Source organism: Anolis carolinensis, chromosome 2 (genome assembly GCF_035594765.1).
Source record: "Anolis carolinensis isolate JA03-04 chromosome 2, rAnoCar3.1.pri, whole genome shotgun sequence".
In the NCBI taxonomy this organism is placed as follows: Eukaryota; Metazoa; Chordata; class Lepidosauria; order Squamata; family Dactyloidae; genus Anolis; species Anolis carolinensis.
Genome location: NC_085842.1, coordinates 83,360,820 through 83,386,304, shown reverse-complemented (window position 1 = coordinate 83,386,304; position 25,485 = coordinate 83,360,820). Strand labels below are relative to the sequence as shown.

Below are 25,485 nucleotides of genomic sequence, written 5' to 3'. Positions count from 1 at the left end.
TTAAAACACACAGCTGCCTGTTCTTAGTTATCTACTACCTCAGTCCTCATTTCATTGAAAATACAGTAGAGTCTCACTTATCCAACACTCGCTTATCCAACGAGTTTGCTTTTCAGGTTTAATTTGCTTTACTTATGAGAATTGTCTTTGTAACATCTAAAATATAGAAATTGCTTTTATAACCTCTAGAGATCTTGCTTACTAAGTTAATAAAATTGTTGAACCTTCATCTATTGGTTTGTTGATTGTCTCCATATCCAGAAGACTTACTTGCCCCTGACAAAAAGTCTTGTTAGATGTTTGGAAATAGATTTATGAAAATGCTATAAAGTACATAATTACAAAATCATGGTACACAAAACCCAGGCATCAAAAACACCAAATGAACACAAAAACACTGTTAGAACATAGAATCATAGAATTGGAAGAGACTGCAAGGGCTATCCAGTCCAACTCTCAGCCAAATCAAAGCACCCATGACCAATGGCCATCCAACCAACCTCTGCTCAAAAACTTCCAGAGAAGGAGACTCCACCCTACTCCAAGGCAGCATCTTCCACTACCAAATAGCTCTTACTGCTAGGAACACTGTTGACTCATGTTCAGCTTGTGGTCTACTAAAAATACTAAATCCCTTTCACATGGACTGTTTTCAAACCAGGTGTCACCAGCCCGATAGCTGTGCATTTCATTTTTATTTTGGCCAAAGTGTAGTACCATACATTTGACCCTATTGAAATTCATTTTGTTAGTTTCTAGTCTAAGTTTTGGCCTACAACTCCCAGAAATCCCAGCCAGTTTAACAGCTGTTAGGATTTCAGGGAGTTGAAGGCCAAAACATCTGGGGACCCACAGGTTGAGAACCACTGGTTTAGGTAATTTTGGATTCTGATGCTGTCCTCTGGGGTACTGGTTATCCCTCCCAATTTGGTGCCTTCTGCAAATTTGATAAACATGGCTTCTATTCCATTGTCCAATTCATTGATAAAGATGTTGAACTGCACTGGGCCCAGGACAGAACCCTGTGTCAGCCCACTGGTCACATCTCTCTAGGATGAAGAGGAGGCATTGGTGAGCACCCTTTTGGGTTCAGTCATCACACCACACACATTATATTGCATATTTTGACATTTTTTCTTTTGTAATACTTTTGGGAATGATGGAAAAATCCTTCTAAAATTGCCTTAAAGCAGAATGAATAAAGAGTCAGAAGAAAATGCTACTCACTCAGATTACGAACAGCCAAATGGCTTGTAATTCAGACTAACCAACTGCAGCATGGTGTGACAGCATATTGAATATATATTGGTATTATTTGTATATTTTACCTTTTAATGCCTGTGTAATACCTTTTATTATATTAGTATTTTTTGTGTTCATTTAGTGTTCTTGTATCCTGTATTTTGTGTGTCATATTTTGCAGTTGAATGTTTTTATAGTATTTTGTTTGCTGCTTGGCTTTTGATTGCTGTCTCCTTTTGTGACTTGGCCATACATTTAATAACATACAGACATACTTTTAAATACCCTCAAATTTAGCTGGGCAAAAAAACAATGATCAGGTTCCAATGCTCCCTGACAATTCTTTGCCTGAAGAAAATCCCCAAGGCAACCCAGCAATGCACAGAGTTATGGATAAAATTTTCTAATTCCATTAAGCCCAATTGGGTACCTGCTCAATGGGCAGGACTACAATGTCTGTCATCCTAGGACTTGTGGTTTTATAAACTGGACAGTGAAGAAAACTGACAGGAAGAAAATCAGTACAGTAGAAATGCGGTGCTGGTAATAACTTCTAGGGAACCCACAGATTAACAAAAGGACAAATGAATGTATTCAAGAAGAAACACAGCCTGAACATTAACTAGAAGCCAAGATGACTCAAGTGAAGCTATTATATTTTGGGCACATGAAATGACACGACCCATTGGAAAAGATGATCATTCAGTAAAGTGGGAAGCAGTAGTAAAAGAGAGAGATCACATTACACAAGGATGGATACAACCAGGGACGTTACTGTCTGAAGTCTGCAAGACCTTAATGGGGCAATTGATAATAAAGGTTTTTGGAGGTTTCTTGATTTTGAGAAAAATTAAAGTTGAATTTATGCCAAATAACAGCCACAGAAAACATCTCAAGCCAGCACCACAAATGTTGGGAATGGTGGACATGCAGCCTACTTGGAGGGTGGCCATATTAGAGAAAGCAGCTTTAAATCCTTTATGTCAAATATGACCAGAATTTCAGAATAATTTAGAATGTTGCTACTTTAAAGGGAGTAAAAAACCTATGAATAAATCTAGTTCTAATTCCCCAAGAACAATCACTTGGGAGACACTGCATTTTCTTCCCAGAGAACCACACTTATACAAATTGCTAACAGAGTCAAATGCTCTTGACAGTAGTTAATTCAAGAAGAGTAGATGGAGAAAACATTGGGTGGGGAGACAACCTTGCATGTAGATGCATAGGCAGATGTCTTCCCACCTTCCCCAGAAAAGAGAACTCTTAGGAAACATCACTTGATTCACTTGTTTCCATTTCAACTAACCTTTTTAAAACACACAGCTGCCTGTTCTTAGTTATCTACTACCTCAGTCCTCATTTCATTGAAAATACAGTAGAGTCTCACTTATCCAACACTCGCTTATCCAACGTTCTGGATTATCCAACGCATTTTTGTAGTCAATGTTTTCAATATATCATGATATTTTGGTGCTAAATTCATAAATACAGTAATTACTACATAGCATTACTGCGTATTGAACTACTTTTTCTGCCAAATTTGTTGTCTAACATGATGTTTTGGTGCTTAATTTGTAAAATCATAACTTAATTTGATGTTTAATAGGCTTATCCTTAATCCCTCCTTATTATCCAACATATTCGCTTATCCAACGTTCTGCCGGCCCGTTTATGTTGGATAAGTGAGACTCTACTGTATATGAGAAGAGCAAGACAATAAACCTCTCCTGCCTCAATTGACATTCTAAGTCCTTTTATTGAATAGCTGTTTTCCTATCGGGAAACACATTTTTTTCAGCCTTTCTCCACAACACTGTCCTTCTCTTTTCTTCCATTCTTCTTCCCCTTCCCTCAGAAAGGACCTCACAAGAAAAAGATCTAGTATGGAAAGCTTGAACCAGAAGCTCCACCCGGGACGGAGAGCAAAGAGTCCAGGCCACACCCTCCTTCTCCACCCTTCCCTGGCAAAAGATTACAGATTTAATTAAAACTGGCACTGTAAATAAAAAATAAAATAAAATGCAATTTGTGTGTGTAGTGACGAGTGACTATAGAGGGTGTTATATTAAATGTTTTAATTAGCATGCCAACTAGCGATAGTGCTCCTCCATTGCTTCAGTGCTGAAATCCTCAGATGAAGGTGGAGGACCAGAAATGTGGAATACAAACTCGGGGTTAGCAAGTCATGAGGAACCATTTGTTCATTTTAATTCCATGACAACCTCTGTTGTGTTTCTTTTACAAAAAAACCACTGCTGCTTCCTACCACTCACAACAGGGAATCAAGAGATATTTTAAAAGGGTGAGCCTGAAACAGGTCTGGCTTTAGAAAGTGAGAGTATCAAAAAGGATAATATTGTTGCTTTCTTTATGGAAGCCCATTCAAAATTAGCATTAAATTGAAGTTATTCAAACTGATTACATTACATCAGAACATTATATGTATTTCTTGATATGGTACAATCATGGCAAAGTTCAAAAATTATTCAGTGGTACCCACTGTCTGTCAGAATAAATTTTAATTTATTCAGGTGCATTTCACACCTTCACAAAACAGACATATCATACCTGGAGCACTAAGTTTAGTTCTGCATCTTCTACAACTCCCTTAAACCTCTCAAACTTGCCACTCACAACTAAAATTGACTTCCAGTTGCAATGTTGAGGTGACACAGCAGTCCAAAATAATGTCATGGATCCTACTGTGGGGGCCCAGGAGCATAAATCATCTTCCTCACTGAACACACCATGATTGTCCATCCTTGACAAATAATAAATAATACATAACATCTAAATAATACTTTCAGCACTTTGAAGCTTTTCTCATTCAGTGCCTACTTAAATGCCTTACTTCAGCCTAGCAATATAACTACTGAAAACATAATTCACCAGTTAGAAAGGAAGGCTGAAGTTACTAAGAATCAATATGAGTGTTACAGAAACAAGTCAGCGTAATAGAGTAGCTTAAAATGTCAAGGCAATTCTAGGCTCCTTCAATAGGAATCCAGGGTTTAGATCAGAGATTTTAAACTTGTGGCCTTCCTGATGTTTCAGACTCCAACTCCCAGAAGTCCTAGCCAGCTTGCTCAATGGCAAGGAATTCTGGGAGCTGAAGTTCAAAACACCTGGAGGGCCACAAGTTTGACACCACTGGTCTAGATCAAGGATGTAACAGTATCACTCTACTCTGCTTTGGTAAGATCTCACCCAGAATACTGTTTCCAGTTCTGGGCACCACAGCAGGGGGCATATACCAGAGATGTATACAGATGAATGCTGGAACCAAATTGGTGATTACAGTCCTGTATGACAGAAGGTAGATGACAAGTGCAAAAAGACTCATGTCCTCAGTCATATGGTTGCAATGGTAGGACACTGTAACACAGCAAAACATGCCCCATGCTATTAACATTCTTTACATTTGGCTCTCCAGATATTTTGGAGCTCAACTCCCAGACTTCCTAGTCAGGACGGTCAAAGGTCAGAGATTCTGAAGCTGAAAGTTTGAGAACCATGTCACTAAAAGTACAATAGGTCCTTGATATCCTCAGGGGTTTGGTTCCAGGACCCCCCCTCCCCCATGGCTATTAAAACACATGGATGCTCAAGTCCTGTTACATATTATGGTATAGTTAAATGACATCTCTTATTATAACATTTGTTTTTTTGGGAAAAATAAAAAAATGGTTGGTTGACTCTGTGGTTGGTTGAATCTGCAGATGTAGAATCCATGGATACCGAGAATCAACTTTATTTACAAATGGGACTTTGCAGACAAGGTGTTTGCAAAATCTTTATTCTTTGAAAAATTCAGGAACTACTGAGAATTAACAACAAAATAAACCAATTCAGTCTTCCAAGTAATTTGATTACTGTATTTCATCTTCTGTTTGACAAATGGAATGAAAAAGGCAGAGAATGGGTAATATATGAAGAGGTAGCTGTTTTGGCCATGCAGCAATATACAAAAAGCTCAAAAATCTACAATGCAGTGATACCTCTTTTTGGACCACCTCCCAAGCATTAAATATTTCCTTTAATGCAATACACATCTTTTTTGGTTAAATTGCTTAGCCAAAATAAAGATGCAAATTGCATTCAATGGTGTATTACAATCATGTGCCAAAATCTTGCTTATGCCTTTTATCAGGCCGAGACTAGTGAACTTGCAGGCCTTGGTCTGATGGTGGAGCGGTGGCTTCCCAGCTGGCCTCATTCAGCCTCCTATACTATACAAAATCCCAGAATACTTATAATACTTGTATTAATTCAGCCCCCACCATCCTTTCCTGGTGGGCCCTCCTCTTTCCAGCTGGGAAGGAGAGGAGAAGCCCCCCACTTCACACGAATCCTTCCCCTTTACATATTAGAATGAAAGCACAAGTAAGAATTCTACTATGTAATTTAACATAGCTGTGATCATACACAACACTTAAGATAGAGAATTAAAACACAGCAGGACAAAAATCAAGGTTGGAGCAGAAACTCAGATTCTGTTAAGGGTTAAGCTTACCACAGCTCTGTCACTCTTTATTCATGCACCTTTTCCCCAATGGGAATAAACATTTTATAGATGAAATGGCGTGCTTGCCACTTTCCCCACATATTTAGATTGGCTCTTAGGATAGGGACAGACATTTGTGCCTGGCTGTCATTGTTCTAATTTGCATCTCGACATATTTCAAGCAAAAGGAAAAGAAAAGGTACAGTATGAATTGGGTTCCTGTGGGTTTTAACCAAAGACAAGGTGAGTTCTAAAGCAAATGGAGAAGAACAATATCAAGAAAGAGAAAATGGAAATGGTTATCATTATCTGCTGAAAGGCAAAGAGAAGCAGTGCCCCCCTACCAAGCCCAGACTGCAAGCGGACGGGCATGGTTTCTGCTTGTAAGGGGCACAAAATGGGTGGAACCCATTTTTTGGTAATGACCACCTCAAAATTGAGCGTGCATTGCAACAAACCCAAGTAAATAGGAGACACCATGCAAGCACCTGAAAGCTTTACTGGCTTGTCCATCAGGAAATTATATTAAAAACCATAGATTCCTCCTGTATTATTTTAAACATTGTTTTTTGACAGAGGAATCCTGCATGGTTTTTAACATCTTTGCCTGATGAAGAAGTTAGTGAAGCGTCAAAAGCTTGTATGATGTATTTTATGCTTCAAAGTTGGTCTAATAAAGGTATAGCTGCTTTGTGAAGAGAGGCAGGGAAAAGGCAGGAGCTGTCCTTGGTCCTGAAAAGAGCCAGACTCCTAGATGGAAAAGTGCTTTCCTTCTGAAACAAGATGAAGTTTAATGAGGAACAGCATCAGCATGGACTGATATACCCATGATTTTCAGCCTCATTTAATCCTACTACTTAGATTGTCTTTCTAGATAAATGAAGAGTGCAGCCTTAATGTTGTCTGGCTGGCTGACCTAGTTTTCAAGGGCTAGAAAACCAACAGCTTCTAGGTGGATAATGGAAGCAAACTTACTCTGATAACAAAGAAAGTGGAGCGGATGTTTTCAACTTGAGGAAAATGTGGGTAGCCAAATTGTGCAGCGGGGAGTGGAAAGACCACTTTTCTGCTTCCCATAGAAGGGTCCCATGTCAGTAGATTTTGGAAACAGGGACTTAAAAGGTAACTGAAAGGTTTGCAGAAGGCATCTCTGTTGAAAGGCACCCAGGCCAATAGTCTGTTTTGCTTGTGTTGCACTGCAAAAGCAAGGAGTGAGTCTACAGTGCAACTGCACAGCACAGCATGGAGAGTTGACACTGTGGTTTGACAACAAGAGGGAAGTAATGTTTCCTCACTTCCATTTGGAGACATCAATATCACATCCCCAAATAGGATTAGCTACACTTAATCATGTGGCCATTGCATTCCCCTCATCACTTCTCTTTGGTCCAGACCACCAGGAAAAGTCAGGCTTAAAACAGACAAAAAAAAAGCAGACAGAAAAACTGAGAAGAACTAAGAGGTCGAATAGCAAACTACAGCAAACAGAAATGTAGAAAAGCACAATGTTTGAGTTTTTGGAGGAAAACTTCTCATCAGGTCCAGCTCACCCCTGCATTGCTTTTCCTTTAAAAATGTTTCAGGGGCAAAATGTTGGCTGAAAGATATGCCAATGACCATTCCCAAATCAAGAATTTTTATTCATTTCTAAAGGTCTGTAACAGAATTTGTATTTTTCAGCTCTTGTCAAAGAAGGGGAAAAACCCCAGACTGCTTTCCTTTAAGCACTATCATTCAAAATGTGTTGCTGTCAAAATGTATAAATTTCACATTATTATTCAGGCGTAGTAGCACCAGAATAATTAAGGTTGCATCAAGAATATAATGGAGGCTAAAACATTTAATATCTCAAAAAATGCACGATCAATCTTAATGAAACTTTCTAGGGGGTTAAATCCAAGGACTTTTCAATTTTCTAAACAGTTATGGTTTACAGCATTTGAATGTTAAGGGGCAAGTGCTAGGTTCTTGAATGACGAAAAATATGTCCTAACTCTTGCTGTAGTGTATCCAGGCAGAATGCTGAAAGAAAGCTCCTGTTTTGCTTTTTTCTGAAATAGGGGTCTGATCACAACTGCTTTCCTAACAGGGTGAAGATTTATTTTGGGTGTGGATTTTTGATGGTCACAAAATATCAATATATGATTTTTTGTTTTCTGTGCTAAAAACAATGGTGCAAAAATTTTAGATGTCTTTTGTGAATACAGTAGAGTCTCACTTATCCAAACCTCGCTTATCCAAGTTTCTGGATTATCCAAGCCATTTTTGTAGTCAATGTTTTCAATATATCGTGATATTTTGGTGCTAAATTTGTAAATACAGTAGTTACATAACATTACTGTGTATTGAACTGCTTTTTCTGTCAAATTTGTTGTAAAACATGATGCTTTGGTGCTTAATTTGTAAAATCATAACCTAATTTGATGTTTAATAGGCTTTTCCTTAATCCCTTCTTATTATCCAAGATATTCGCTTATCCAAGCTTCTGCCGGCCCGTTTAGCTTGGATAAGTGAGACTCTGCTGTAATTATATTGTGGCTTTCTTTGAATGGAAAGAGATTACTACTTTCCAGATATTTTCAAACTTACAGCTGGTGAAAGACAGTCATCAAGGTTCTCACAACAGATTCGAAGTCTACCTGGAGATGTGTATGTCTGTCTAATATGATGGTGGTCTAAACTCTGAGAAAATTTGGGAGTGCAATTGACTTTAGAGCAACTTCTGTTTGGCAGTGGCTGCGCATTCCTATCCTACAAGACAGAGAAGCAGAAAATTAGGTTTCTTAGATTGACTGCAAAGGTCATCCAAATAAATGCCAAGTTGCAGGATTAAGAAATTGAGCGCTAATGAAATAAATGCTGAAATGGCAAGGCATATAGGTTGTTTTTATTATCTTCTTTTCCTACCCCAACCACAACAATGAAATTAACATTTTTCACAACCTGCTCATTTAAATTGACATATTTATCTGAAAAATAAATACATTTACAACTAATGAGTCAATACTATTAGAATTAAATTATGTTCCTGCTAATGGCTCACTTTAAATGTCATTATGGATGTATGTAGAATTGGTCATGAGCAAGTGCTTAACTCCTGAAGCACATCTCTTTTTACTTGTTTTGAATTATCAATATTATGTTGACACTGTCCTTGTGGTCTGATTCAGTTCATGAATGCCAGACTGGGAAGACTTTCTAGATCAGTGGTTCTCAACCTGTGAGTCCCCAGATATTTTGGCTTTCAACTCCCAGAAATCCTAACAGCTGTTAAACTGGCTGGGATTTCTGGGAGTTGTAAGCCAAAACACCTGGGGACCCACAAGTTGAGAACCACTGCTCTAGATGTTGATGGATGCCAGCTCCCAATTTTCTGGATCATTACCTTTCCTGGCTAGGGATTATTGGAAGTGCAGTCCAACAACATCCAGAGGGCTGCAAATAGCTCATCCTTGACATAAGCAATGCAGTGCATTCTTCACATATTCACATTTGCCACCTTTCCTTCTAGATCAAGCCAGGAGAAGAAGGAGCAGCTCAATGTTGGAAAATTTACTGTAAATGCCAGGCACATTAAGTTAGGACAAGCAACTACAATGTATCCAGAGACAGATTTCTGAATTTTGGAGCCTTTATGCTAAAATGCCAAATAAACCAAAAAAAAAAAAATGGAAAATGGGAGTGGTGAGTATTTTAAATCTAGCTTTGAAAAAAAGTGATTGTTGAAGTTTCACAATAAGAGGAGTGGCTTGCAACCTATTTAAAAGATGTATTGATACTCTTTCAAAACTAGCCATTCTTCTTTTTTGGAGGGGCAAAAATGCCGATTTAAGGAGTTTGGAGGGTTTCAGCATGCCTCTCTATTATGTTGGAGCCTGATGTTAAGATAACTTACTTTCAGTTTTATGTACATGGTAAAGTAGCAAGTATCTCAAGGAGGTTTTGCCTTTAGAACTGTCCAAGCACAGCCAGGAGGGTGCTGTTAAAAGCAAAAACAGGCTTAAAAACATTCAGTCTGATCCATCTATCCACAACTCTTTGCTAGTAAGGTGTAATAGTTAAAAATGCTAGATTTGGCCTTAGAAGATCTAGGTTCAAGACCCCACTGAGCCACAACATTCAAAGGGCCAATACCTTTCTGAGGTTCACCTACATCCCAAAGTAGTTATTGTCAGGGCGAAAAGTGGGGAGAAGGAGGAGCCATTTAGGCCACTCTGAACTAATTGGAGGAAAGGAGGTATGTAACCATATGCCAGCAAAACTGGGGATCATAAAAACACTTTAAAAGTATGTTCTGCTTTTATGGGAACTGGGCCTTCTAATTCAAAAAATGACCTCAGATCTGCTTCACCATATACAGCTTCCCCACTACTTGCCTGGATGTTTTATTTTGTAATATGTAATTGAGTAAAATTTCTTTGGGGAGTCAATAGTAAACAATAAGAAAAGTGTCAAAGGCTTCTAATAAACATTCAAAACTGATATAAAACTGATTCAAAAGCATGAGAAGAAATTTCGCTGTAACATCATTGTCCATACTTAATAAAAATTCAATAATAATTGGATTAATAATATATTGAGTTTTTGATAAAATGGTGTGTGGTAAGGTAAAGCATTTAAAAAAAAGATATATCCTGCATCCAAAAATATATTAAAAACAGCTGCAATATTTTAAAAAATTGCCATCAAAGGCTATTAATTTATAGAGCAGTGCAGTACAGGGTAAAGTATTATAGTGTAGCATAGCACAATACAGCAATTTTAACATAAACTACTACCAGTGGATTCTTGTTGATCTCTGCAAAATATCATGTATAAACTACATCTAAATCTTTAGCACGATCATTACAAATGTGCATGACAACAATTTTTTCATCACAATAAGAATCCAGTACATGGAGATGACAGGTGTCAAAATAAACATGTTCCCTCTTCTTTAGAACTTTTTCATTTTGGAGGAAAACACTTTACTCTATACCCAGATTAAGACAGATCCAGAATAAACCATTTTGTCTCCATTAAGTGATATGTAGACGGGATGGATATTTTTAGCAGATAAGCCAGCCTGATTTGAAGGTGTAAAAAGTACATTTGGAGTAAAGCTTTGCATTAACATTTTCAGTTACAGTGACATGTTAAAGGATACGTGATTTACACAAAAACATTCAACCAGAAAGCATTTTTCTCCCCTCAGTATACACAGCTGGGAGACAAGAGAGAAATTTGTTTCTTTCTAGAGAGATTTGCCAGTTCAATTTTAGACTCACAGGAAAGTTTTCCAGTGGCACATGTGAGAAATCTCATAAATTAATGAATGAACTCCTACTGCTACCATCACAAGGTTAGTGTAATTTGGACCAGCAATTCCTCTTTCCTTTCCCTTGAGTAGAAAGTGCCAGCTCAGCCCACAAACTCCATCTCTGATGTGGCTGATTAGCCCACTTATGCTGCATTTTGTGGTAAAAGCATGAAATCTGGTACAGGGGCATCCATTTATATGGCTAAAAGATCTATATATTCAAGCATGTTGATTGTAATGACTTTAGTCAAATTTATACTTTTCTGAGTCAGTTCCTAGAAGACAGGCTGGGATCTTTTTGGCACCACCAGCAGTGTAATTATTCCAGCAGAGATTAAGGCTACAGGCAAAATAAGAAATAAGTAATGGCAGCTTCTTCCTTAAAGACTAGTAAGACAATGACAAAGCAATACAATTATCGCCTGGACAACTTCCTCTCCCATGGCACTGACAGTGAAGCATGTCACTCCTCCATGGACTCTCCTCCCAAGAACCAAAATGTAAAAGGAACAGGAAACATTAAGCCACAGCCTTTCGTGCTTCCTAGTGCAGTGTACAGATATGGAAAACTGCTAGTGTAATGGACCATTATGCTATTACGGTGTCACTATAGGGTCCTGGTGAAAGCTAAAGGCATTATGACCTCTGTCTTAACAGCAGTTCATACAGTTCAGCAAAGATCAGTGGAGCCTTTCTGATGGGCAGCAGCTGTTTTTACACACTTCAAAGGTTCTTTCCAATTAAAGAGTCACACACATTTGTCCTTTGTGCAAGCTCTACTTTTGATTTTTGCCAAAAATAAATCATAACTCTGGACTGCAATAAAAATAAACTGCATCTAGGAATCTGCTATACCCATGCCTTTCCTGTCATATTATCATTCAATCTATATAGCTACTACTTGATAAAAAAAAACAAACAGCCCAACCTTTGACTTCAAACTTTAGTTGACAATTAAACTAGTTCCCTATTCCATTTAGTTGGCTCCATTTGACTGTCCACGAACACCTTCTGTCACTGGGCCATGACTAGCCCAGTCTTAGCCCAGGGATCAATAAATCAAAACGTTATTTGTATCGCGCTCCTTTCCCTGTGGAGACTGAGGGTGGCTAACAACATGAAATAATAAACAAAGCAAATAGGCAGTATAAACAAACAATCATAAATTAAATCATCATAAAATCAATAAAACACAATTACACAAACCACACTAAAACAGTAAACCAAGATTAAAAGCCATTTCCAAAGTTAAAAGCCACACCCAGAGCTCAAAGCCATAATTAAAAGGATGTGCTCATAGTAGCAACAACTAGACATTCTTTTGGGAGATTAGATCTAAAGGTGTCTAAAAGAGAGGGCACATCTTTCAGGCCAAGCTGAATTTTGCCAATATTTGCAGTCATATTACATTGGCCATGGAAACAGACTATTCCACAAATATCTGCCCTGTTTTTTGGGATTAAAATGCGATATGAAAATAAACTAAGGAGCCAAAAGTAAACTGTCCACACATGACACCACAAATCAGCTACCACACTGTGCCTAAAAAAAGGCACCTGAGCAGATTTAGGCCCTCATCAGATGGAGGTTTTCCTCTGTTTTTACACACTTCAAAGACAAAGAGTGCAGATAGATTCTATCAAAAGATGCATGAATCATTCCATGGGTTGCTCATGAAATTCTATCTCCAGCGCATGTGTAAATGAGTGGATTTGAAAGACTGGCAGGAATCAACTCCATTTCTCTAACTGTGTATAGAAACACTTAAAAGTTGGTATTTTTCCTTGGGATGGAAGTAGTAGATTTATCCACTGACACTTCATTTTGTGGTGTTTCGGTGTGGGCATTCATGTGGGTGGTCTGCTAACGCCCCTTTTGTCATCATTAGTGGTTTAAAAACAGTGTAGATTTCATTGAAAATGAGAGAAGGGTTTAAAAAGTGTGTTGGTCTCCTTGAGAATAGGGGTTCAAAGAGGATGGACAGATCCCATTGAAAGGAGTGTTTTAAAAGTGTGCAGGTCTCCTTGAAATGGAAGGAGACATTGCCCTCCTGTGCGATGAGACATGAAGCAGTTGGTTAAGCTAGAAACAGGGTGAGGAGATTCTGTATATAAGAGCACTCTAGAAGTACCCTCTGTTTACAGTGAAACAAAGTATGTATATTTATTACTTGGTGGTTGGGTGAAATCCAGAAACCTTTTCTGTAGAAAATTCATATGCAGCAGGTATATTCACTTATATCTACTCAATGTTCTTGGGAAATATGAACTTTATCCCACTTCCCAAGATATATACATCTCAGTGTGTTTGCAGAATACAATTGTACAAGTATATTTCCTACCAATCCTTTTCCAAGTCATGGGTATTATCTCATATGACTATTAAGTTGTAACCTTCCTGCATTAGGAGTTCAGAATCATCTTGTTTATTTCCATGTTATGATTGCTAGCATTTAAACAATGGGCTAAATCCAATGTTATTCCTTCTCAGAGAAGACCTACTGAAACTACACTGGTTGTGATATACAAGTCCTATTGTTTTAAGAGGTGTATTAACGGCAGGTCTTATCATGGGTTGAGTCAATATTTATTTTTCCCATTTTAAGATTGCAGAATAAATAAAGCTGGCAATGCTCACAAAAATCCTTCTATAACAATGCATTGCTTTAGTACAGTGGTTCTCAACCTGTGAGCCCTCAGGTGTTTTGGCCTACAACTCCAGAAATCCCAGCCAGTTGACCAGCTGTTAGGATTTCTGGGAGTTGAAGGCCAAAACATCTGGTGACCCACAGGTTGAGTACCACTGCCTTAGTAGAAAACCTCTTTTCAAGTCCAACTCATAGATTTTTTTTCCCTTTTGAAAATGGGGGAAATACTAAACCCCTTCTTTCATATCAAAACGATTCTCATTTCCATTAATCAATCTTACAAACAATCCCACAGAGTATAAAATGTCTATGTCCAGTTTAAGCCCTAAACCAAGATTTTTTGTGGGGCAATATATTTTCTTTTTTTTTCTCCCTTGTAATCAGAGCACATTTCCTGTAAGTTTTACATTACCTGGTTGTGGATTCTGGGCTATTACCCAAAAATAATATTCAAAGAGGCGTGAACTGAGTATAATGCATTATTTACTACAGTTATATTTTTACACCAATTTTCTGCTTGTTTTCGAAGTTTACATTCTAGAATTTATCAGTGTAGCATACTTTTTAGGAACAACAATAGTGTTTAGGCTTTTTACCAAGCCCTATACAAGCAGATGCATTAGAAACAATTATGCTAACAACAGCTGTATTCCTGAGACCTTGAGGATCAGAAAAAACAATATATGTGGAAGATCAAGACATCAACAATTGAGTGCAATAGAGTTATTTCTCAGACAGTTTCCTGCTGAGAAGATGATGGGGACAGAGTAACACATGGCACCAGAAAGTAGTGCTTTGCTATTTAGGGCACTTCACTTTTATGTGCTTAAGGGATAATCATATAACAAATAGTAGTCTGTAATTCCTGTGGAAAGTTTAGCAAGAACTTTCAGATCAACAGGCTGCATGGGGGAGGGCACATAACCTCTCTTATGGCTCCCCATTAACACAAAACAGAGGTGAAAAACACTCCAATATTCCATTGGTCATGCAGCTGGAACAGGGCAATGCAGTGATAGAATTAGTAATGAATGATTCTATCTCTTTTTCAAAAGTTTAAAGGAGTGGTTCTCAACCTGTGGGTCCCCAGATTTTGTGGTCTTCAATTCCCAGAAATCCTAACAGCTGGCAAACTGGCTGGGATTTCTGGGAGTTGTAGGCCAAAACACCTGGGGACTCACAGGTTGAGAACCACTGGTTTTCCATAGACTCCAAAGACTCTTTATCCCAGGGTATTTTATAAAGCAAATATCTCACTGCAAAAACTTCTCATCAGACACCAGGATTAAACAAAACAAAACAAAAACCAATATTGCATATTTTATGTCTTGCAGGCAGTTTCTCCAAAGCAGCCTGTAGTTTTTATCTTCTATAAAACAGGGCATCATTTACAGATTTGCCATCGTTCATTCTCTGGAAGGATAAGCCAATAACTCCTGCATCAATGTGAATCCCAACACAGTGACACACTAGAGCACAGGCCACTCTTGTTGCTTCATCAGTCAAACTTGATACCTCTCCAGAACTAGTTGTTTCTTCTTTTCACAGTGCATGATAAACATGGCTCAGCTGAAAACCTGAAACTGGTTCATTTTATATTGCAGTCAATAGAGCCTTTAAAAAGCAATATACAAAGTGGGACTCCAGGCCAGCTGTTTTCCACTGACTGAAGAAAAAGGAACACAAAGTCTGAAATAGTCCTGAGGTACAAAAATAAGTGTACTTCAAGTATATTTCCATTTTTAATAAGGCTTTGGAACAATATCACCGAAGTGGATACCTGGCTATTTAGTACCATTGGAAACACTTCATTGCACTAACTAGGCATAACAGCAGGAGGATTTCCCAATGACAGGATGACACAAGAAGAGAGGTCTTTGGGTCAAGCAAATCAAGCTTTGCTACTATGTCATGCAGAGACCACATTAAGGCATTCTTAATGGTAGAGCATGGATGAGGGAAATGGCTGCATGCCATTTAGCTCAGAATAACATCTGTGAACCAGTAAGGCCCCATCTACACTCACAATTTAATGTAGTTTCAAACTGGCACAGAAGAAAGTGGCTTTGCTGGGCAATTGATTACAGTGTTCCCTCACTTATCATGGGGGTTAGGTTTCAGGACCACCCGCAATAAGTGAAAATCCGTGAAGTAGGGACACTATATTTATTTTAATATTTATACATTATTTTAGTAGTTATACACAATTTTAACTCTTTATCAACCAATTATATATTGATAAATCGCTTCCTTCTCCTCCCATTGCCGCTTGGGCCCCTTTTCTCTCCCTTTGGCTTCTCCTTCCTCCCTTTCTTAGGCTGTAAATTGTAATTTTTTATGATTTATAATAGTCTTTTAGAGTTTATTGAAAAACTGCAAAACAGCAAATCCGCGAAAAGTGAACTGCAAAGTAGTGAGGGAACACTGTACACAGGAAATCCTGGAACCAGCATGAGGCCCAGAGGGTGATTCCACTAATTACAGGGCACTGCTGCACATAAAGGGCTTTATGTCGTGTGGTTTTGTGGGAGTTTGTTGTCTGGTCACAGCATTTTGAAGCTAGCTTTGAACTGTATTAAATGGTTGGTATAGATGGGGCTTCAGATGATGAAAGGTTGTTTTTTTTTGCTTAGGTCAGTTAGCAAAGCATATATCCAGCACAGCAAAACAGAACAATGAAAGCAAACTAGCAGCAGTAGTGCTGAAACTGTGTCTATTTCTTTGCCAACATTGTGTTGAGTGAAAAGTATAGCTGAAACAGACCTGCTCCCTGAGATTCTTATATGTGAGAAATTTGGAGTGCCTGATGTGTAATAGAAGTCATATGAAATCAAGTGCTCTTTCAAAATGGCCTCAAACCAATTGTTTCTCGATAGTGAGATGTTTTCTTATGGAAATCCATCTTCATTTCTTTACTGACCTCCATCACATTCTGACAATCAGGACAACAGTGACGTTTTAAGTAAGGCATAAATCTCAGGAGTGAATGAATTTCTCATTTGATTTTATTCAATGGGACTATGTCGATTTACATGACTTTGGCACGGTAACAACACTTGCTCAGTATTAACAACTGGAGGCTGGAAATCATGAATATTTCATTCTGCAACCCATCCCGAGGTCTCCTCCTTCTAGTCTTATGACTTGTTTCATTAGCTGCTCAGTCTGGATTAGGTAGACAATAAAATGAACTGCCCTTTCTAATCCACTGACACCAATGCAGTGCAATCATTCCAAAATTATTCAATTTCCATACATTTGTGCCTGTAACAGGTTTGTATAAGTAGGTGCTTGAATGTGTTGTTCTGAGAAACAACCTTGCTATGGGAAACACGATGACTTAAAATACCACAATAAGAATGACTCAGAGAGAAAGAGACAGAAGAGGTGTTCTTGAGCTCACTTCCTATCCTTGTTCAAAAGTAAGTCATAAACATGACCAATAATTTATAATCATTATGGGCAAAAAGTGTGTGGCCTAGGGTTCTTCTTTAGGTTTCCAAAGATCCCTCCAGCTCTCATCTCAAATTTGGATTTTAAAAATAATCTTGAAATCTCCCAAACACTAAAGAACGTAGAAGATGTTTGCTGCTGCTCAATCACATAGTTGTTTCTGACTCTTTGTGACCTCATGGACCAGTCCACGTCAGAGCTCCCTGTTGGCCGTTGCCGCCTCCAGTTCCTTCAAGTTCATACCAGTCACTTCAAGGATACCGTCCATCCATCTTGCCCTTGGTCGACCTCTCTTCCTTTTTCCTTCCATTTTCCCCAGCATCATGGTCTTTTCCAAGCTTTCCTGTCTTCTCATTATGTGGCCAAAATACTTCATCTTTGCCTCTAATATCCTTTCCTCCAGTGAGCAGCCGGGCATTATTTCCTGGAGGATGGACTGGTTGGATCTTCTTGCACTCTCAGGATTTTCCTCCAGCATGAAAGATCAAAAGCATTTATCTTCCTTCGCTCAGCTTTCCTTATGGTCCAGCTCTCGCAACCATAGGTTGCTATGGGGAATACCATTGCTTTCACTATGCGGGCCTTTTTAAAAAGCTATGTGGACCTTTTTTTAAAAAAAACCTTTATATAAACTTCTTAAAAAAAACAACCCCCCCCCCACAAAAAAACAAAAACAAAAATGAATTGGGGGGGGGGGATGAACTTAAAAGTGCACCATCCCCCAGCTACTCATAGTTGTCTACTCAATGCCTCAACAGACTGACCATTGAAAAAGGATCTGGAATCACCTTTGTGACTAAGTGGGAAAAAGGAATTTCTAACATTAAGTCTCATGGACTTAATCTATCTCATCAGATGTTGCACCTGATGACACAGATTGGTCAACAAGCACATATACTAGAAATTTCTTTTTTATGTAGTCTCAAATGTGCAGTTTGATTCCTTTCTGTTGTTGTGTGACTTGTTTCCAAGTTATAGTGACCATATTGTGAGGTTTTCTGGGGCTGAGAGTGAGTGAGTAATCTAAGATAACCTTCTGGTTTCCATTGCTGAGACGGGAATTGAACCCTGGAATCCAGAGTCATGCTCCAAACCACTACAACAGTGGTTCTCAACCTGGGGGTCCCCAGATGTTTTAGCCTTCAACTCCCAGAAATCCTAACAGCTGGTATGCCAGATGTAGGCCAAAATACCTGGGGACCCACAGGTTGAGAACCACTGCACTACAACATGGTGGATCTAGAATTCCTTTATGCCCTTTTATATTAAAAAAGGACAAACACTTTCACATTTGAGTGAGTTACCGGCAGCTAGTTTGACTCAACAAATCTGATTTAACAGCATACTTTCTGCCATCAAGGTTATGTTGGGCAGAATTAGCTTCTTGGACAAAGATACTATTTGAGTCTAAAATGAAAACTCCCTCCTCCCAAGCTTCCAATCTAGCTGAAAGGCAGAAAAAGCCTTGCTTTTGATTAGATTTCTAACTGACTGAATGGGGAATTTTTCAAAGCACATTACAGTCTCAAATCTAGCAGGTACAGAAGACTTAACCATTTTGATTTTCAAAGCTTCCATTAAAGAGAGATCAAGAGCTGTACTTTCTAAAATGTGTTACATCTCCAAAATGTGTACACCCACCTTCTCCCCTTGCCTGGACTATGGTGAGAAAGGAGGGCTTGTGAGAACTTCATTCAATAGTCATTTGTCAGAGAAAAATTGAGACTCCAATACCAAGGGACCTCCATCAGGCTACCATTCTGTATACACATTGCCACCTGCTGCTCTTTGTTCTGCTTCTCTGTGTTGTGCCCAGAAACAAACATCAGCTACAAAGAAATGTTATCCATGCCAACAGTGTGTGGCTGTTGGAAAGGTGAACTGGAGGGCTGAAGGAAGGGAGCCACAGAAGCTTTCATCTAGAACCACCCATGGATACAAACAATAGCATGGTCCAATCAGAGACATGGGACGAATAAGCAATCACATCTCCATAGTATGTGGAAGTGGGGAAATAAAGGTTATGTGCCTATAATTCTGGGGGACAGCAGGAAAACAGGGACAGCACAGAACAGGTGGATTGATTCACTCAAGAAAGCCACAACCTTGAGTTTGCAAGACCTCAGCAGAACATTTGATGACCAGAGCTCTTGGAAGTCTGTCATTCATAGTGTCACCATAAATCAAAGTCTACTTGATGGTAAACAAGAGCAACAAATGAATGTATGACCCTTTCCTTCTCAGAAAGAACAGCTTTTGCTGCACAACATCCCATGCAGGAATGTGTGCATAACAAGAACGTAGAAGCCAAGCAACCCCAGGCACTGTCTCAACCTGTGGTGGAAAGCATTACTCCTCTTGATTCTCACTGTGCTCATAATGTAAGCTTTAGCTGGCCATCCTCATTTGTGACTCTGCCCTATAGAATGCAAAGTAGCTGTAGCTTTCAAAAATAAAAAACATAAAGATGCCATCAGGGGTCCCTTTAATCTAGAAAGAAAGAGCTCCAGAGTAGAGATGTAACATTTACCTGATTTCATTTTCCTATATGAAAATGAAAGATGGGCATCCAGAGGAAGCCATGTCAGTTATGTAGCAAAATATAAGAACTTCATAAAAAAACCCAAAAACCACATTGCAGTGATAGCTTTATTAGGTTTTATTTTACTGACGCTCAATTTAAAATGGTAGTATAGGGAGGTTTGGCAGGCAAAAGCGTCAATATCTCAAGAAAGATGCATCTCTGTGGCATTCTGTCAACATTCTTACCCTAAAATGAATATAAACAACAATGCCTGGTTAAAAAAAAAGCTTGCTAGCTTTGAAAGTTCATATAGTATATTGTAAGCCTTTTGGCTGGCCTAAAAACATATCACTGCAATGTTTGTGTGCAGTTTGCTATATGCAAATGGAAATATTTCAAAAGTTTTCTTCTCCCCAGGTTATATTACAAGAATTTTTGTGCAATGTTTAATTATTTTTATTATTTGTGGGCTTTAAAAGATCTTGTGTTCATATAAAGAATTTTGCTGCAGGCAAATTCTTACTTTATTGCTGATGCATACACAGTTTTCTTCCCACTCACTAGCCTACATGCCAGTCCAACAGAATCCCAGCCTGTGCCTACAATCATTGAGAACAGAGTGAGGCAGGTTTCAAATCCATTAATTTCAGTGCACTTAAGTCTGTCTGAGCACTTCATCCCACAAACAGGGGGGAAGTGTGGGAAAGCAGAGGGAACCGCCTTACCACATTCCCTGCTGTCTTTCCCCTTCTTCTGGGGTGGTCAGCCATCCCATATCCTTTCTGCATGGATGTCTGTCTTTCCTCTTCGTTCTCCTGCTTTTCTCCATTTGGAGATGGGTAACATCAAAGTCCCGAAGACAGATTTAGGGCTCCATTTCCATGCACTGTGGAAATTGACTACCACAGAGTCCTACCAGAAGTGCCCTTATGTCATGTATGGGCTCTGTGGGACTCCTATAGTCTCCTGTTTTGGAAGCACGTGGAAATGGAGCCATAATCATGCATCACATATCTCTTTGAAATGTAAATCCCCACCATGCAATTGGATACTTGGTTTTAGTTACTTGCCAAAGTTTGATACTTTCCTGATGTTTTGGACTACAATGTCTCTGACTGTTGATCATGTTGGCTATGGGTGATGGGAACTATAGTCACAAACAACAGGAGAGTAAGAGAAGAGCAGGAATAAAAACTGACCACAGGGAGGAGAATAAAGTAAGCAGCCAAGAGACAATCTCATATGATACAAGCAAAGGATGAAGCAAACATCCCTTTCTGTATAAGTCAGTTAGTGCATTTCCCCCCTTTTTGTTGCTGGAGAGTGGGGAATCTATCCATCACCACCATGTAGGTGATCCTATTTATGAGATACTTTCAAGACACCCTGGCATCAATCACATAGGTAGGGATAAACGATTTTTTGTTAATTCCAAAGATAAATTAATCCATTAATCCTCTCTGTCTTATATAGGAAGCTTGAATCTATGGACATCAGATTTGCAGTTCTTCTGCCCTATGTGATTGTTGTCTCCAGTCTCAATATGAAGAGTTTTGTGGAAAAGTTTTGTGGAACTCACAGCCTTTGTAGATGTCTGTAGGTATCTGCACAGCAGCATAAGAGTAGTTAACCTTGGTTTTAAAATTTTCATCATCTGTGAATTCCAGCTTCAAAGAGTTAGAAGTATCTCTTTCAATTTCTTCTCCATCTAGATCATCCTGGGGAAAGAAAAGAGGATATGCTGTGAAAATTCAAGTAAGTTTTCTACAGAACTAGCCTTGAAAAGTAATATCTGATTGCTAGCAGATGCTGAGTGGGGAGGGAAAAGCGAAGGGTATAGAGCAAGCCAGCTTAAAACAAATGCATAAATGTTGATTTGCTGCCAATGCTAGGTAAGGACTACTGACATCAGTGTCTCACACTTTTATAGAATGCAGCTGAACAATGAGTAGGTGCATGCTTGAACAGTGCCACTCTTGCCACTTTAGGTGATACTGTTCGGTAACTGTGCAAAAGTAAAAGGTTTCTCTCAGTCACTGCTTATTGACAGTCACTGCAGTGCAACCATAGCACATAGCGCTTAGCACTTTACCCACTTCCTTGCCCACTCTGTACCGTAGCATCTGACACACCTAGCACCTTATAGTTGACCACCCCAATCCTGAACATTGTATCTGGGTTATTGATGGAGTTTTTGTCATTAGGTTTTAATTCTTGTTACTGATTATATGTTTTATTTATTTCTGTTTATGTGATATAATGGTATAATAAGGGGCCAGGCTGTGGTGCAGGCTGGTTAGTCGCCAGCTGCAATAAATCACTATGACCAAGAGGTCATGAGTTCGAGGCCAGCCTGTGTGAGCACCCAACCATTAAAATAAAAAATAGCCCTACTCATTGTTGATCTAAGCAATCCGAAAGATAGTTGCATCTATCTAGTAGGAAATTTAGGTCCCACTTATGTGGAGAGGCTAATTTAACTAATTTACAAAACCATAAAAATTGTCCAGCAGTGTTTGGAAAGAGGAAGTATCAATGGACTCAGCGTCACAGTGGATGATGAAGCAGCTGTTTCCCCAGTGGCCAGAATCGAACATACCCTCAGGAAGCTGGAAGCTGGAGAAGGTTAAATTGCCTCTGTGTCTCTGTCTCTATGTTCATATGGCATTAAATGTTTGCCATGTATGTGTACATTGTGATCTGCTCCGAGTTCCCTTCAGGGTGAGAAGGGCGGAATATAAATACTGTAAATAAATAAATAAATAAAGTCCCAATTGCTGTATGGTTTTAACTTCTTGCATGTTTCTGTTATATTGGAAACCACCCTGAGTCCCTCGAGGAGATAGGGCAGTATATAAATAAAGTTTTATTATTTTATTATTATACTATTATAGGAGTGGGCAAGCCAGAAAAATTGGCAGTCTTCCTAGTTGTGCAGAATGTTTAATTAAACTATATAGAACAAAATGACGGTAAGGCTAGACAAGTTGATTCTAGACATCTTAAGTGTATTGTCAGGAGGACCCACAACCTTTCCCCCATAAAATTAGAACCACCAGTTGGGCAAGATCATTTTAAGGTACACTGAAAATGCATAAAAATGGGCAAGCTTTGAAGTTCTCTAGAAATCTTCATTAGACTAGCCAGAACAATAAATAGAGGAGGGATCTAGACAAGAAGCAGAGAGATCCAAAGTGTTGTCTACTTGTTCTTAGGGCTATGAGGTCTTCTACGAAATTTGTCCCAAGATCGAGGCTGGAGATGGAATGAGTCACAGGCATCTAGCCATTCAGGTTGCAATGTGAAATGTATATTCAGATAGAGAGGCAATGGCTGGTTGCACTGCTTGCCTATTCCATTAGCCAAAACAAACAGGTTCTTGACTTTCATAGATATTACGAGTGGTACAGAAAGAACCACAGGAAATTAACCTTGCTGAAAATGTCAACATTATTCCTAATACTGAGAGCCTTTAAATTATTCTTATAACAATTCTGCAGATGGGCCCTATTGCTGGTTGGGTTGTTGTTGTTGTTGTTGTTGTTGTTGTTGTTGTTGTTGTTGTTGTTGTTGTTGCTGCTGCTGCTGCTGCTGCTACTATTGCTGCTGCTAGTAATAAAATGGAAGCTGAAACATAAGAGCATGCTTAGGATAATCAAACATGTACTTGGTTGAGCTGGGTTTTGCACTCAAGCCATTTTGCTCTTGATACATGTTCCTAATTTCTACCGTCCATTGTCACCACCAGTGTTTTCCTCACAGTCAATGGTCCCATCCTGTTCCCTATAGTGTACGTTGCTGGGAAACCAAGACATTTGTACTTCTCTGAGCCCTCCTCTAGTAAACTCCATAGCAACAGCAGGAACAGCAGGAGCTGTGGCTGGAAAAGGTTGGGAGTAGAATAGCTGCTAAATCTCTTATAAATGCAGATTTTCTGCATCAGCCAGAGATGGCTTGTAAAGCAAACTGGCTAAGAAGATGCACTGATTTTGGGCTCATTTCTTGGCTCTGTTTAACTTTGCCTCTCTGTTTTCGGCATCACAGTAAGCATTAAATCAGATTCCCCCCCAAAATCAATTAGCAGCGAATGGCGACTATCAAAGAACAAATTAAAACGAAGTGGAGCTTAGTGCTCTGTCAATAAGCAATGCAAACAATATTTAATTATGGTAGCGAAAAACATGGCAAACTCCTTGCAGCTGAGATGGGGAAATGTGTCTGCTTTTTCACACCCGACTTCTCTCTCCTTTCCCCTGTAAGGATTGCCACAGCTTTGGCAGTCACTGAAAGAAAGGCTCATATGTTCTTTGTATGGAGATTTAACCTATTGGGAGTGGCAAAAATAGTAAAGGTTTCTGAACCGAGAAATCTCGATCTTCTCAGGCTGGTGCTAGTGAAAAGAGTGGGAATGCCAACTTTGAATTCAGGGGCCCACACATACCACACAGTTACAACACTTTATTCCCCTTTAATTGCCATGATTCCATCTCATGGAATCCTGGAATTTGTAGTCTGGTGAGGCTCCAGAGCAGTGTTCGCCAAACTCTGATCTTCCAGGTGGACTTTAGGTCCCAGAATCAGTGCTCATCCCTTAAAGTAGCTGAGGCCTCCGGGAGTTAAAATCCAAAACCTAGAAGGACCAGAATTTGGGAAATACAGCTCTAGAGTTCTCTCAGCAAAGACTTAATTCTCCCTCCGACACTTCCAACTCCCAGGTTCCACAAGATATTGCCATGGCACTTAAACTTGAATCATAGAAAAATAAGTCCTGTGGGTGTGGAGGTGAGCTAATGGCTTGTGAATAAGGGCGGTTTAGAAATGGTTCAGAACTTCTCCTGTCACTTTTCTGTGGGAAATTTCTACCTCATGAAGTTACACTCTTTCCTGTAAAAGAAGCTCTTGTTGGTACATGCACTTGATATGTTAATTCCATGGATATTTTAGAAAACAATAAATTCTTACAAAGATACATAAGAGTTGAAAATCAATTTTTATTTTAAAAACACACCCACTCAGTCCTTTAGTCATATGATCGAGGTGGATATGTCCTACAAGAAGTCCTTGCTACTGAGAATGTAGAAAGTGTTGTCTTACCTAGGAAGAAAATGTCTTTTCCAGTCTTTTAAGATCAAAACACCCTTAAACTATAATTCTCATCATCCCTTAAAATTAGCAATGCTCAGTTTGTGTAGCAATCCAGCAACACCTGGAGGAACAAACAACATTGCTCACTCTTGCGTTTTGGAAAATTTAAGATTTGGAGATTTCTGCCAAACAAATAGGAACAGAAAGAATACTTGAATTTATGAAAATGATCAATGATCAAAGGGGTTCCCAACCATCAGGAAACCCTGATGAGATGAACATCCTTACATTTTTGGATTAAATAATATTTATTGAAGTTTTTATAAAAATGGGTATAAGTAAGATAAGTAGGTGTTAGGGAAAAAAGGATTGGGTAAGAAGGCTATAGGGTAATATTACAGGGTATACTAGGAGAAAAAAAAGAGGAAAAAGGGAAGGAATGGGGTATGGGAATATACTAACACAAAAAATACTACAAGTCAGAGAAAGAAAAAGAAAAAAAAACACAGCAAAATAAAAAAATAAAAATGGGGTATATTGTTGAACCTCCGTTCTCTTCTGGGTTTAATTCTGTTTCTTTTAGTTGTTGAATTCCTTTCCGTCAAAATTTATTTGTGAAATTAGCTTCTTGTTTCATGTACTTTTAAAATAAAGTCCAGTTTGTTTTTCTTTTTGGTTTGCCTTGATGGGTCTACAAAAAATAAGTTAAATTGTCCATATTCATTATG

At 38.8% G+C, this 25,485-nt stretch overlaps 1 protein-coding gene across 3 annotated transcripts in view; it reads right to left on the bottom strand.

Moving 5' to 3' along the window:
• cacna2d2 (calcium voltage-gated channel auxiliary subunit alpha2delta 2) overlaps nucleotides 1-25,485 on the bottom strand; it is an 839,819-nt gene that overhangs the window by 193,684 nt on the left and 620,650 nt on the right. For all 3 annotated transcript variants that reach the window (XM_008105051.3, XM_008105052.3, XM_062973861.1), the window contains one exon: nucleotides 21,252-21,390. In XM_008105051.3, the coding sequence (XP_008103258.2) occupies nucleotides 21,252-21,390 (139 nt within the window). The remainder of the gene's footprint in view (nucleotides 1-21,251; nucleotides 21,391-25,485) is intronic.